Source organism: Enhydra lutris, unplaced genomic scaffold (assembly GCF_002288905.1).
Source record: "Enhydra lutris kenyoni isolate GAN:26980312 unplaced genomic scaffold, ASM228890v2 scaffoldscaffold89, whole genome shotgun sequence".
NCBI classification, from domain to species: Eukaryota; Metazoa; Chordata; class Mammalia; order Carnivora; family Mustelidae; genus Enhydra; species Enhydra lutris.
This window is the reverse complement of record NW_019154173.1, coordinates 1,775,345-1,790,574: the sequence shown is the minus strand read 5'-3', so window position 1 is coordinate 1,790,574 and position 15,230 is coordinate 1,775,345. Positions and strand designations below refer to the sequence as shown.

At 47.9% G+C, this 15,230-nt stretch overlaps 1 protein-coding gene across 3 annotated transcripts in view; it reads right to left on the bottom strand.

Moving 5' to 3' along the window:
* Positions 1 to 1,115: 1,115 nt before the first annotated feature.
* LOC111162134 (glypican 3) overlaps positions 1,116 to 15,230 on the bottom strand; it is a 402,636-nt gene continuing 388,521 nt past the window's right edge. For all 3 annotated transcript variants that reach the window (XM_022526328.1, XM_022526329.1, XM_022526330.1), the window contains one exon: positions 1,116 to 1,285. In XM_022526328.1, coding sequence (XP_022382036.1) covers positions 1,116 to 1,285 — 170 coding nt within the window. The remainder of the gene's footprint in view (positions 1,286 to 15,230) is intronic.

Sequence of the window (15,230 nt, the reverse complement as noted above, 5' to 3'; positions counted from 1 at the left end):
TTCTTTGGCAGCAGCATGTCCAGAGATCAACATCAGCGCCACTATGGTTTGTAACGTTGGGTGTATAAACCCTGATTTCAATGGGAATAACCAGCCTCCAATCGGCAAAGAGCTGGTATGGCGTGTTGGTGCCAGACTGTCCGCTCCAGGAGAACGGGGATCAAATCTTTGTTTTCTCCTGCTTCCAGCATCTGGTACAGTACCAAATGGGCAACAGTACACAAAACCTCGTTGTTGAGGATACACGTGTCGAAGAAACCCACCTGTAGCTAAGAGTGGATGCGGTTGCTTCCTCTAAATCATGGCTTTCCCGATGCCCACTTTTGCAATCTGACCCAGAGCGACTGTTGGTCCTGCCATGGCCTTGTCCCTGGAGAAGGGTGACAGACGACAAGCCACATGGAGGGTTTCTCTTTGGGGCAAGTATTTTCAGCCCAATAAAGAGGAGGCAACGGAACTTTTCGAGATACCTTTTGTTCATTGGCAAGAACACTCTAACTCAAGATTTCCACATGAAGATTAGGCATTGGGAGTGTGTTGTGGGGGGGGTTTGTCTGGGGCTCCAGTGAGGATTGATCCACCACTGACAGGCAGGCCGGGAAGTAGGATTGAAGGACCTTATCGACGCCCGATGGGATTTTTCCATACTGAACAGAAAGCTAGGCAAGAGGAGGGGAAAGCACTGCATGGTCACCATACACGAGGGCTTACAAAAAAAGACCCAATGCGTTTTTATTTGAACATTTATTTTTTTTTTCCAAAGAAATCCATGCAAAGGGAAAGAGAGAAAGAGAAAGGGAGACATGGTAACCATGGTCTAGCAACCAAACATAGGAAAATAATTTGGCACAACTTGAGTTTTTTTCTTTGCAAAAAGACGATCTATGCTACCACTAAAATTTACCTCCCTCAAAGACACCACTGATTTTCGAAAACACAACACACAGCTGGTCTTCTACTTGATGGCTGGAGGTATACAAGATAAAAAAAAATAGAAAAAAAATAAGAAGGTGGCTCCCTTTACAGAGGAAGGCCACGGGGTGCCGCCGGGCAACACGGGTGCCGCCGGGCAACACGGGTGCCGCTGGGCAGAACGGGCGCCGTGCACTAGGAAGTCAGTGCACCAGCAGAAAGAAGCCCACCACGTAGATGGCCAAGCTGGTGAGAACCTTCAGCGGGGAGTGGCCGTTCCCCAGGTTGTGAGAGGCTGCTATCTCGTTGTCCTTCTGATTCACGTGCTGCTTGCTTCCAGGCGCCTCGTCCACATCCAGATCATAAGCCAGTTCTGCCGAAAAGAAAAGAAGCAATTGAAATTTGGGATGTCCCACAGCCTCGGGGGTCCGCTAGTCATAGCTTAAGTGGTCTGGACCGCTGGGGTGCCCCAGCTTTCACGGAAAGGAAGGGCTCTGGCTGAGAAGGAGCTAGGGCTGGGTGCGTGGGGTGTCCGTTAGAGGAAGGAGATGGCTAGAGGGGCTCCTTCCAGAGGAGGCACCAATGGCAAGAGGCTGGCTGCTCCCCTCTGTCCTTCGGCTCCGCCCACCCACACCCCACGGTGCAGGTCAGGAGTTCTCCGCAGTCTCCCCCCAGGCAAGGCTGTGCCTGAAGGTCACTTTCACCAAATCTCACTGGTATGGAAATGTAAGGTGTTGGGTGGATGCACTCTGTGTGTGCCTTTGTGTGTCTGTGTGTCAGTGGGGATGTGGCGGTGGCGGGGGGATGGTGTAGACTCCCAGTGTGCCTCTCCTGGGCCCTGTGCCCCCAGATTTTCTCCTTGAAACCTCGCTTGAAGTAGAATCGAAGATAGGGTAGTTTGCCATTGAAAGTGGTTTCATTTTTCCCAAATATTTCTTTTTTGATTTATGTTGTCTTTTCGTCCCCCCCTCTTCAACACACACATGTACACACACACACACAGCAAAACTGACCTAATGCATAGGATTTAAACTGATATCAAGCAAAGACCAAGGAGAGGCCAACGGGTAAGGGCTTTCCTTCTTTGACCACCTTCCATTTATGAAATATGTTCAAGATTCTGAAAAGAAATTCAGATGTTGGTGCTGGCCTAAGGCAAATGTCTCTCAGAAGGCACATCTGAGTAGATGGTGGTTTCTCAGGAAATCCAAGATGGCCAGTCCTGGCCCAGAGGTCAGCTTCCTTCAGCTTTGTTTGTCCAGATTTAGAACTCAGATCGACTCCCTTGGCTTTTCTAGACTCAGTTGCCAGTGTTTCTATTTCAATAGCTTGGGAAGGGGGTGTGATGTGAGTGCCCTCACCAGCCAACTGTCCTGTGGCCAGCGGAGCCGGAAGGATCCCTTGGGGACACTGAGATACAGAGCAACAGGCCCAGAGGAATGACTGGGATGCTGCAGAGGGAAGGAAGGAAGGGGAAGGAAGGGCTCCTCTTACAAGGGATGAAACACGCAGTAAGTCACAGGAAGAAAGTGTGAGGACTCAGCTGGGCCAGGACGCACACAGAGCAGGGCCTGGGACCAGGGCTGTTGGGAGGCTGGCAACGGTTAGAGCAGGCTGCAAGGTCCAAAAAGGGCTACCGTAGTTTTGGCGGCCCCCAGCAATGATGAGGGAAAGAAATTTCCGGCCTCAACTGGAACAAGATTTTACGGTCAGCCTAAGATAATATATCAAGGTTTCTTTAATTGCACGTGTTTGATACCTATACAGATCAACTTTTTCTCTTAGTTTACTAACTATATTTCTTAATGCATGACAGTTCATAGCTGATGGGTATTTTTTTTAAAGATTTTATTTATTTATTTGACAGAGATTGCAAGTAGGCAGAGAGGCAGGCAGAGAGAGAGAGAGAGGAGGAAGCAGGCTCCCTGGACCCTGGGATCATGACCTGAGCTGAAGGGAGAGGCTTTAACCCACTGAGCCACCCAGGCACCCCTGTAGCTGATGGGTATTAAGGTTTTCCCTCTTTTGTCATATTTAGTACAAATTAGGTTTCTATTTTGTGATTAACTCTAGTTTTCATTGCTGTACAAAGAAACCGTGTCCTACCTTTTAATATATACGAATCTGACTACATTTTGCTTCTCTACAGCTGAGAAAGTTGTTCTCCCGGAGTGCCAAGAAGAATTCAAATCAGATTTTCCAGAGAACGCTCTTACTCAGGGAAAAGCGACTCGGCTGACTCTAATCTGGGTTTCCTCTCCCCACAAAATAAATACACAAGAAGAAAAGAAAAAGAAGAGGAGAACAAAGAGCTGTGCTCTATTTGGAAGTCAGACCTCTCTCTCAGAAAGGTGAACTGCGCGCAGCGCACAAGTGAAGGCCAAGGTCAGCACAGGCTCAGGTCACGATCGGGTTTCACCCAAGTTGAGAACACATATGGCTCTAGCTGTTGAAAGCCCAGCCTTGAGTCTCGAGGCGACTTCTCAACTTCAATGCAGAGTATTTTTAGGGTTGACCTGAATGAGCGAACTCTTAGCCTTGCTTTCGGATTCCTTTTCCGGATATGCCCCTTGTCCAACGTCAAGATGAAACAACATCTATTCACGTGACCACTCAGCCCTTGTGCTATTTATCTTGCTCCTCAAATAATCCCTGAACACTGGACAGCTTCACATCCTAGAGCAGTTACGGTAAACCTAGCAGAAGCTAAGCCCAGAAGTTTCGAATCTTCTTTGCCACCAAAGACCTTGTTTTCTATTTCTGTCTCTTGGACCCTATGTTTTGGAGTTATAAAAATGACGACCAGAAAAAATATATATATAAAAATAAATAAATAATGACCAGAAAAAGAAAAATGGCGATCAGTTACTGAGTCCTCATCGTGGGCCGGGCACTGTGCTAAGCTATTTATATACATTATCTCATTTAATTTAACCTTCTCAGCAATGTTGCGAGGTAGGCATTATAATTCCCATTTTACCGACGAGGAAGCTCCAGCTCAGGTTCCTTTTTTGGCCCATATTTACACAGCTGGTAAGTGAAAGAGGGGCTGTTTGAATGCGGGTCAGACTCGGAACCTCACATGAAGCTATACTGTCTTTTGAACAATTTTGCATATCAAATAAACTGTAATGATTAAGTAGTAATGGATACTTTTCTTGAAAAAAAAAAGTCGCCTCAATTAGTAAAATATATATTGCCAAAGAGAACTCAAGAGCATGAGAAAAGTCAGTGTTTCCACATAAAAGTGATCACGTACTTGACTGAGTACCCTTATTCAGCTTTGTGCAATCCCGAAAAGAGCTCTGGGTTTGGGGACTGAGAAGGAAAATTATGTCCCTTCAATTTCCCTGAAGAAATCAGCAGTGGGCCACCATCATGGAGATTCGAGACGAAGGGGACAGCCTAGCATGACAATGAAGCATTATGGCAGACAGAGGAAATAGGGTTTGGGTCAAAAATAAATGTGGATATATTCCTGGATAAGGAAAATATGACCCAATTTAATTCAACAAACTTAATGGTAGCCTACAGTGTCCCAAGTGTGGAGCCGGAAGGCTGGAGAAAGACTCAGGGCCTGCCTTCAGAACCCCACAGTCTGACAAGGAAAATGGACCGATAGACAAACCAACTAGATACTTGGCAGAAGGTAGTAAGGGCTCAGACAAAGGCACAAGCAAAACACCGTGGGGAGAGAAAAATTCCAACTAGAAGGATCTGGGAAGACTTCTCAGAACAACTGGGATACAGTCAACACCACGAAGATTGGGTGGGACCATGGCGGAACCCAATGAGCTGAGGGTTGTGTTGGGCAAAACCATTAATATCAGAGAGTGGAGGCAGGGCCTGGTCAGTAAAAGAAAGTAGCCTCTATGATGGGGGAAACATTGGGCGTATGCTGTTGGGGTGTGTGTGTGTGTGTGTGTGTGTGTGTGTGTGTGTGTGTGTGTGTATTGCATGGTGGGTGATAAGAGGTAAGGCAGGAAGGACAAGTAAGGGCTAAATGATGGTAGATTGGGAATGCCAAGACTTTACTCTGTGGGCAACAGGGATCCATTGAAGGTTTTTAAGTACGAAATCTACTGATTGGTGTTTTTTAGAAAGATCGTTGTTAACAGTTTGGAGGACAGCCCTAGGTGGGAGAGACTTGTCAGACATCTTGTCTTGGAAAAAAACAAGCCTGTGGGAACAGTATCTGGGGATCAGCCAGTAGCAAATATGAATTTAAAAAAAAAAAAACCTACAAAGGAGCTAAATCTACACCAAATCAAAACTTTCTCATTTTGCTACAAACAAGATCTATTATGGGAATCATCTTAAACCATTCTCTTTTAAGTCATTCATATTTTTATGTTTATCAGTGATATTCCAGAACATATCTTTGCTGTATTATGTACATACTGTAAAAGGCACATAAATTGTTTCTACCTTACAGCTGATTGTCAGTGAGAGCTTTTGGGGCCAGCAAGGAGATTTTCACACAAAATCCAAAAATCGGTTTCTATTTGTTATCAGTTTGCCTATACCCAGGGGGTAGACCCAACTATCTATACTCATTACACGCTCAGCCCTGACTCTCATTTTGCCTTCCTTGTGCTGCACATCAGATGCTCTCTTTATATTTATTTATTTATTCACATTGGAACACTCATCACTGAAATACTTTTATCTTACGTACAATGAGTTGGCATTAAGGTAGGCACCATGGATAGCTGCAGTTAAGGCAGGTATCTTGGAAGGACAGATATCAAGGAGGGTCACATAATCCACTTCATGAAGCCCATTTCCTTAGCGTACCGATGGACACACTGATGGACGTACTGATGGACACAGTGATGGCGCATAGGGAGGCCATACTTCTGGATCAGATGGTACCGGTTCAAGGAGACATGGCAAGAACAAGAACCCTGGGGCGCTGGGTGGCTCAGCAGGTTAAGCCTCTGCCTTCGGTTCAGGTCATGATCCCAGGGTCCTGAGATCGAGTACCGCATTGGGCTCTCTGCTCAGCAGGGAGCCTGCTTTCCACTCTCTCTCTATCTGCCTCTCTGCCTACTTGTGATCTCTCTTTCTCTGCGTCAAAGAAATAAATAAATAAACCTTTTAAAAAAAAACTGTTTAAAAAAAAAAAAAAGAACAAGAACCCTGGCCGAATTTCCCTAGGGCGGAGTCCAGCAGAGCTGCTGGTGACCCGTCTTGCTCACACAGAGATGCAGAGGCAAAAAAGGCTATTTTTTAAAAATATATGCATTTTTAAGTAAACTCTATACCTGATGTGGGGCTCGAACTCACAGCATCAAGATCAGGAGTTGCACACTCCACAGACTAAGTCAGCCAGGTGTTCCTAGATAATCCCTTTAAAATAATCATCAGTCGTCAAGGTCCACACTTTGTGTTGAAAAGTTTTTTTTGAGGGATGCCTGGGAGGCTCTGTCGGTGAAGCATCTGCCTTCAGCTCAGGTCATGATCCCAGGGTCCTGAGATTATGCCCTGTGTCTGGCTCCCTGCTCAGTGGGGAGTCTTGCTTTTCCCTTTCCCTCTCCCTCTGTGTGTGTTCTCTCTCTCTCTAGCTCTCACTCTCTCTCAAATAAATAAAATCTTCGTAAAAATTTAAAAAAAAGAAAAGTTTTTCTGAGCTGGGCAAAGCACTCTGTGGGGAACCCTCCAACCTTAGTGGAGTTCCCAGGGCAGGCTGTCCCATCCGGAGAGTCTGGAGCCCTGGACTCCAGGCCTGGCTCAGCCACTGTCTGACTAATTCACCCTGGGCAAGTCATTTCCCTCTATTCTGGCTGCCGGTCATCCCATCTGCCCCCATCAGGGACTACATGTCCTTCTAGTGTGAGTTCTCTCAGATTCCCAGGCTCTCGGGGAGGGACGCGGTCTGTGGCAGGCTGCAATCTTCCCTTCGCTCACAGTAGCGCAGGGACTGTCCCCAGCAAAACCTCCCGAAGCAAGTAGGGGCAATGAGTTGCTTCCCTTGGGGTGTTCCTCAGCTACCGAATTCTTGAACCCTCTTTCTTCTTGCGCTGCACTAGGCTCAGATAAAAGACACTGGCGATCAGTAAATCTGCCCTGGACTGTCTGGCTTTTCTTTAAACCTTGGCAGAAAAACTTGCACCGAGGCATGCGTCAGCAGAGCTTTGGGGAGAAGTTACTGGACCCGGTGCGCATCAAGCCGGCAGGCGCAGGCAGCCAGCGAGAAGAGCCCGCGGGCCCTCCGAAGCCACTGGGGTCTTGGGCGCGTAACAGGATGCACGTGCTTGTCCTCTGACGGCAGGGGCATCAAGGAGAGCGGGGCATGGCCATGGGGGCCTCGCCCACAGCGGCAGGCAGACCTCGAGGGCGAGCCTGCAAGGAGAGCTGGTATCACAGTACCAGGGGAGAGAAGGCTGCTGCAGAGCCAAGCATGGGGGTTTCTACCTGCTAAGCCTGCGCCGGCGGCTGGCTTCAGTCGGCCCCTAATACAGCAACAGAGCAACACCGCTCGCCCTGTGTTTCCCGCTTGCTGGGCACACAGTTGGCTCCCAGGACGAGGATGTGTGAAACCTTCAGTACGTGGCTTGGTAGGCCCCAGGGGCCAAAAGCGGGGAAGCCTCTGGAAGAATCATGTGCCTTGATCTCCACGGCTCACTCTGCCGCCCTCAGGCGCTGCCATTCACTTCGGAGTCCCATACAGATGGCAGTTTCCGGGCCAGCCGTGTCCACACCACCGTCAGCCTGCCCCGTCACCCTGCTCCTCTGTGAACTTTCAGGTGTGAAATGACTCCTTGGACTTGAAAGCAGAAGAGGGTGACTTTGCTAATGACCCTGGGGTCTCTGGGAGTCTAGATTTTCTTCTTCATCAATCAGATGAGGGGAGGCTGGCTGCCGGGGTGGGGTGGGGGGGGCGCTCTGAGTTTTAATTGGTCTAATGGGATTCCTCTCCAAATGGACCCATTGCACAATGTACCTTCTTTTTCTTTCTTTCTTTTTTTGTTTATTTATTTGATTTTGTTTTATTTTATTTATTTTGTTTAAGATTTTGTTTATTTATTTGACAGAGAGACACAGTGAGAAAGGGAACACAAACAGGGAGGGGGAGAGGGAGAAGCAGGCTTCCCACTGAGCAGGGAGCCCGAACTGGGGCTCCAGCCCAGGACCCGGAGATCATGACCTGAGCCGAAGGCAGACGCTTAATGACTGAGCCATCCAGGTGCCCCAACAATGTGCCTTCTTGACAAACAAGGGGAGCTGCCAATTTTGCAGACTGTAGATTCGGGGAAGAATCCACCAGCCCCTTCCGGAAGAGGGCCAGGCAATGAGATGTCCACTTCACTGCCTACAGCTGGTTCCAGCCTATAAAACACCCTCTGGGCTGTAGAGCAATCACGGTGGGTTTCCCCTGGAGTATAGACAAGGCCTCTCCCCCTACAGGTGTCTGTCGCCCAGGCCGGGCCGTGTGTGTCAGCAGGGTACACCACAGCAGGCTGGGGCTGCCTAAAGCCATGGTATGCTTTTTCCTAAAGACAAAGAGGGGAGAGCCCCCCCCCGCCCCCATCTTATACTAAAACATGCAAGGCTGTGTGATGGAGGACAAATGCACTCTTGGCGAACTCATGGTATATACACCGCATGATGTCTCACATTTACGAGGACCATCGGGTTCTGGCCCAGATTCTGAGAAACAGGGGCTCACTCTCACTCCTCACCGATGTCCAGGGTCCTTGGGGAGGAAGGTCTTAAAAGCACTGGAAGCATCCTTGGGTCATCTACGCTTTGTACGCTACTCAACACTGGAAACCGTGACTCACGTGTTCCTCGTGAATGACTTAAGGTAGGCTTTTCTATGACAACTGCCTTGCTGAGAGGGGAGACCACCACAGTAACTGCCCTTACGTGGTGTTCCAATTGCTCGCTCAGTTTACGGATACAAAATGGTGGGGTGCCTGGGTGGCTCCATAGGTTAAATGTCTGACTTCAGCTCTGGTCACAAGCTTGGGGTCGTGGGGTTAAGCCCCGCCTGGGGCTCCGTGCTCAGCGGGGAGTCTGCTTCTCCCTCTCCCTCTGCCCCTCCCCCCTCCCCTCCTTGTGCTCTCTCTCTCTCTCTCCCCCTCTGACATAAATAAATCTTTTTTTTTTAACATAAATAAATCTTAAAAGAAAAAAGAAAAAGAAAATGAATACAAAATGGTTTCCGGGGATCTGACTACGACTAATGCTTCATTATTGCATTTAGCCATTAAGAAAGGAACAAGCAAAAATATCACCTAATCCCTTTAGAAATTAAACCATTTTACTATAGAATCTTATTATAACGTGGGCCACTACTATACTTATTTAGATACATCATGAGTCAAGCCATATTCCCAGAAACAGAACAACTGTGTCCTAGAAACCCTGACAGCGGGAGTGGGTGGTGTGGGTGCCGGCCCTCCTCCACCGGCCCCAGAATTATCGCCACCTTCCGCAGGAGTGTCCTGACTCCTCTCATGTTGGCAGATCCTTCTCACTCAGGGCTGCCTGACGGCTCCACGGGAATCACACCTCACCACAGCCTTCACTTCCCACGGGAGAAATGACTTCACCCCGTGGGATGGAGACACTGTGCTCCAAGCCCCAGGGGAGAAGATTCGAGAACAGGCTTAGAGAAGGCGAGGGAAGAGAACATTGTCAAGAGGGGAGGGCTCGCGTGGTCCGACGTTTATGGAGAGGTAGAGCAATGCAAGGAACCAAGAAGCTGCTACTGAAAGTGTCAACTAGATCGTTACAGGAGACTCCATAGAGAAGCTCAGTCGGGCTGCTGGGTGAGAGAACAGAGCGTCTGGAGTTGAGGACAGAGCAGGAGCTCATATGGGTTCACGGAGTCCTGATCAGCCTTTGGAGAAACTTGAATGAGTGAAACAAAGCACTGTCACCCTGACTGTGTCCCAGAGACCACGTCACGTTACGTCACTAGTCTGTACAACCACACCTCGTTAGAAGGTGCTTCCAGAGTGCCGACTCAAGACAGCCTTTGGAAATGCTGAATTCTTGTGATCCTCGATACACTGACAACCTCAACTAGACTCTCAGAGACTTGTGTACCCATGTCCACAGCCAATTACTCACCATGGCCAAACGGTGGAAGCAACCCAAGTGTTCATCAATGTAAGAACGGATAAACAGAATGTGGTACATCTGTACAATGGAGTATCATTCAGCCACAGAAAGGAACACAGGACTGACACATGCCACAGCATGTGTAAAACTTGAGAACATGAGGCTCGGGGGCACCCGGGTGGCTCAGTCAGTTAAGCGTCTGCCTTCAGCTTGGATCGTGATCCCGGGGTCCTGGGATTGAGCCCTGCATTGGGCTCTCTGCTCAGTGGGGAATCTGTTTCTCCCTCTACCCTTCCTCCCTGCTTCTGATTTCTCTCTCTCTCTCTCTCTCTCTCTCAAATAAATCAATAAAATCTTTAAAAACAAACAAATAAACAAACGTGATGTTCAGCGAAAGAAACCAGTCACAAAATACCACATGGCATATGACTCCATTATATGAAATGTGCAGAACAGGTAACTTTTGGAAAGAGTGGTAATGGTTGGGTAACATTCTGAAACATAATTGATGTCCCCAAATTGTATACTTAGTGGTTGAAATGGCAGGTTTTATGTTATATACGTTTTACCGTGATTAAAAAAAAAAACCTATAGAAACCAAACATAATGTCCTCTGGGGCAAATCCCAGTTCCTAAAAAAAATACTCCAGTATTTTACTTTGCAGAGAGCTGTGTGAACGTACCCCAGACCAAAGCATCCACCCCCACGTGGCACTCCTTCGGCGCTTTGAAAGTCAAGTTGTCCAAAAGAATTAAAATGGATGGATACTTAGACACTAGCCCAGAACTGCAAATGTGACTTCTCAGTTGGGAATGGTGGAAAGAGGGCAGTTTAGGTCAAGGATTTTAATCAGAGGCTATTTTAAGAGAAATTTTTATACAAGCTCGGGAAACGTCCGTGTATTTCTGGGGCTCACACAGATGATGCTAAGCTGAAACCATATTTAAAAAACATCAGTGAACGGATACACTCTGTCTTCATTTCTTTAACAAAAACTTAATGGTTTAGATTCACGGAGCTCTGTTTACGATATAAATTTCAGGCATGACACCACTACAGAGCTATGCATCCCTGGGCTTTGAGGATAGAGAAGGAAAACACAACATGTCACTCACTGTAGTCAAATCTGACTGCTGGTGAGATGTCAGGAGAGCGAGGGAGGGCCTATGGTCCTTCAGAGCCCGGCCTCCAAGATCCTCAATGAAAAGCACCGTGAGAGCATGTGGGGCAAGGTTTTAGATCCCCTTGGATGGGAAGCCCCAGAGTGTGGTAATCTTCCATTTTTAATAAGCCATGGTGGATCTTACCAAAAAATACACATAAGAATCAACATGTTTGCAATGTCCTGGCAATGCCCAACAGCAGAGAAAATTGTAATTGGAATAACGAATGGGTCCAAATGGCTCGAGTCCCTGAAAAACACTCAGCCCGGCTGTGGGAACACTGCAGGCCAGAAATTGACAGCAGGCAGGTGTCCTCATAAATGAAAGAGGAAAAAAAGCCTCCTTAAGTTGTTCCATCTGAATTTCTTCCTCAAAAACTCTCCAATGGTGAAACACCTCCATCATCATCGGTGGGATTTGGGGAATTGAGATTACTTTCGCCTCAATTTACTTGGAAGAACACATCATCAGGTTGGCTCCGTCTTCCTACCTTCCCATCTTTGGGTCTGGATTGCCGGTACGCCCCCGTTCTCACATTCACCCAGGCGATCCCGACTAGTTCTCGCTTCCCTTCAGCCCCTCTCGCCTCCCAACCCCACCCTCCCCATAGTCCTCAGCTTCCCAGCGGAAGAAGATACTCTCTCCTCTCCAATGACCCACCGCTGTCCAGGAAGCAGGACTGTTCTAGACTGACAGCAGGAACAAGACAACGCCTCTTCCTAAATCACAGGTTGAATCACATCTGCCTCTTCCTCAGAATCCTTTGATGGCTCCCTACTGGATGTGAGATCAAGTCCTATGTCCTTAGAATGGCTTTCACCAGCTATTCCTCACACTCTCTTGCTTTCTAGTTTCCACTGCCCATATATTTCTCCAGGCACCATATACCAGAGTCATACCATCCCATTCATTGTTTGCTGTAAAAGGCAAGTTCTTGGAAGTTCCCATGTCTTTCTCCATACTGTTCCCTCAGTCTGGGATGGTCTTATATGATACCTCTTCCAGGAAGCCTTCCCATCTTGCCCCTGCCAAAAAAAATCCCTTCTGTCTCTGGCTCTTAGCTGGATTGTACTTCTCGTATAGCATGTCTCAGTCTGTCTCATAGGAGACTTAGTATTTCCATATTCCTGTCCTCAGCTAGACTGTGAGCCCCATCAAAGTAAGAAATAAGTCTTATTCATCCCTGTGGCTGCCACACAGAACCTGGCAATCATGGATGCTTACAGATATGTTTGTTGACTGACTGACTGACTGAGCCAACACATTATCTCATTCTCCTGAGAGTATAGGCAGGGGCAGGGCCACTCCCTTAGCAGATACCCTTCCCAAAGGGTCTCTCCTCCAGACCTGATGATTTTGCAAGGGGAAAAGAGTCCTGCGGAGCTATGATGAAGACAAGACAAGGGCAGGGCGGTGGTGGGGAAGGGTGGCCCAGGCAGCAAATGGCAGGGCTCTGACCCTGACCTCTAGATTCCAAAGCCCTGCTGACAACAGCCACTTCTCCTTACCCCCAGCGTCAGTTCCCTGCACTTGGGGTGCATGGGATCTACAAAGATTACTTTCTTATTCCCTTTTGCTGCCTGGAATTTGATGCCTTGCTATGTAACCAGCTGACACAAGCCGGCATTCCGCGGGCCATGCTGGGCAGGAAACAGGTTTTCTGGGGAGCAGTTTCCATTTATTTCTTACTTGGAAACTTCGCGATCGGGTTCCCATACCTTTGACCTCTGCCTTTGCACTGCCATCTACCCGCCCTGACCACGCCCTGCCCTTTTCCTTGCCACTGATTCCTAAGCCTTGGGGACTGCTGGTGATTAGAATTTCAGTGCCCAGCTGTGTGACATCAAAGTAGAGCTTCGTTCGGGAAGTCCTTTGCTTGGCCGTGATAGGACAAAGTAATGAGCCTTGCGTCCCCGCCCCGACGCAGGCTGGGACCCTCACCCCTCGCAGAGCTCTGTGGGATAGCTGCCAGGAAAATACAGTTACATGCTGGCCTGGGGAATAAATACACTGCCTTAACCTAAAAGTTCTGTGTTTTCATTTCCCCCTCTTTCCACTCCTTTTTCTCTTCCCATTGCTCCTTAAACTCATTTCCTGTGTCCAATTATTCTCTCTTCTTCTGTCTAGTCCCCGCTGCACTAAGCATTCTCTGCTGTCTCCACTGTGATATTTCCCATACCCCCAGGCAAGGGGCAAGGCTGGAATCTTCTGGTGGATTTTGAATCTTAAAGATGCTTTTCTGTTACTTCCCACTTTGAACTGAAACCTCTCACCAGGTTTCTGTTTACTTTAAAAGTGGTTCTAGTATCCTCTTCCTTATTCTTATACTGTTTACCACTCTGTGCCATTTCCCTGGTCCTGCCTGATCCACCCTCCCTCCTCCCCTGCACCCACCCACGGCCCCTCTGTAATCTCCCTTCTTCGCACTCCATACCCATGCTATTTTTTTTTTATTTTAAGTCATCTCTATACCCAGTGTGGGGCTCGAACTCCCGACCCCAGGATCAAGAGTCGCCCGCTCCACGGACTGAGCTGGCCGGGCGCCCACCATGCTAGTTTAGTCACTATTTCATGGCTTTGTCTTTTTCTTAAGGAAAAAAATGCCTTGGACTTAAATAAAGAACATTCTAACAATTTGTGCAATCTGAAAATTGCATAGCCTGCCCTGAAACAGTGAGCTCTATCTCTGGAGGTGGTCTCAGAATGTGTGGACAGCCATTTGGTAGTGATATCAGTAAGGGGGTTCAAACATAGAATGACGGTGAGGTAAATAGTATCTGATGATTGTCCAACCCTGAGATTCTAAGATTTCCGCTCTTTAGAGGTCTTATGGCACGGATAAAGGGGGAAGGGACTGGGTTCAAGTGACCCTTGCATTCCTCCCTTTGACACAGATACTGTGTGCGGAGGAATCTAAAGGGACGACTTTCTCTCAGTGAAAGGGATGCTGTCTTTTGGAGACCACGACTGGCTTAGAGAGGAGGGCTTTAAGTTTGCCAAGGAGCTGATCAACCAAGACATCATTTTAAGGGAGTAACTCTTGACCTGCCTAAAATGGGGAGAGAGAACCACATCAGCATCGTCTGTCCAGCTTACAAAGGTAGGGCCTAAGTGTCCGAAATGATGTGAATATTTATCAGGCAATACAGAATGTACAGAATGGGATGGGGTGATCAATAAAGGACACTGCCTAGGCAGAGATGGAGCGCTGAACTCAGGAACTGTTTCTACTGAATCTTTTCCCTACCACTCTTGAACAGTTAGCGGTAACTTGCAAGTGGTAGACATCTTGCTCAAAGCCGCCATAGGATGGGATCACTCAGGATCCGCAGGAAGAAAAGAAGAGGCATCAGATGGAGAAAATTCATTTTGGGAACATGATCAGGACATAAGTTGGAAGAACCCGGGGGAGGGGGAGGGAAGGCAACTGAGGACAGAAAGCTGGATAATCATCATACAAATAGCTCTGTGGGCCTTAGAACAAAGAAGGCAAGTCCAGAGGGAGGCCAGGAAAGGTAAAAAGATGCCAAGTGGCCCAAACCCATAGCTATAAAGATGTAAGAAGGAAAAGGGAAAATTCTCCTACAAAGGGTGGCAGCCAGATCACTAAGCAGGAGTAGAGGAAGAAGCAAGAAGATATTAAGCCAAAATAAAAAGAAGATGCACCGAGCAAGAAATGAGTATTTTTTAAAAAGATATTTATTTATTTGACAGACAGAGATCACAAGTAGGCAGAGAGGCAGGCAGAGAGAGAGAGAGAGGGAAGCAGGCTCCCTGCCGAGCAGAGAGCCCGATGCGGGGCTCGATCCCAAGATCCTGAGACCATGACCTGAGCCGAAGGCAGAGGCTTTAACCCACTGAGCCACCCAGGTGCCCCAAGAAATGAGTATTTTAATGAAGTAGAGTCAAGGGTGGACCCAGTTCTTTATAACTGAGAAGGGGGCAGGAATTTGGGGTAATGTCTTTACCTACCTACGGGATACACCAAATGTGCTGGTCAACCAAGACAAATGCATCCTGCTGTTGGCCAAGTGGAATGAAGGAGGGAAGCAGGAAAGCATCTGAGAAGAACCAGGTGT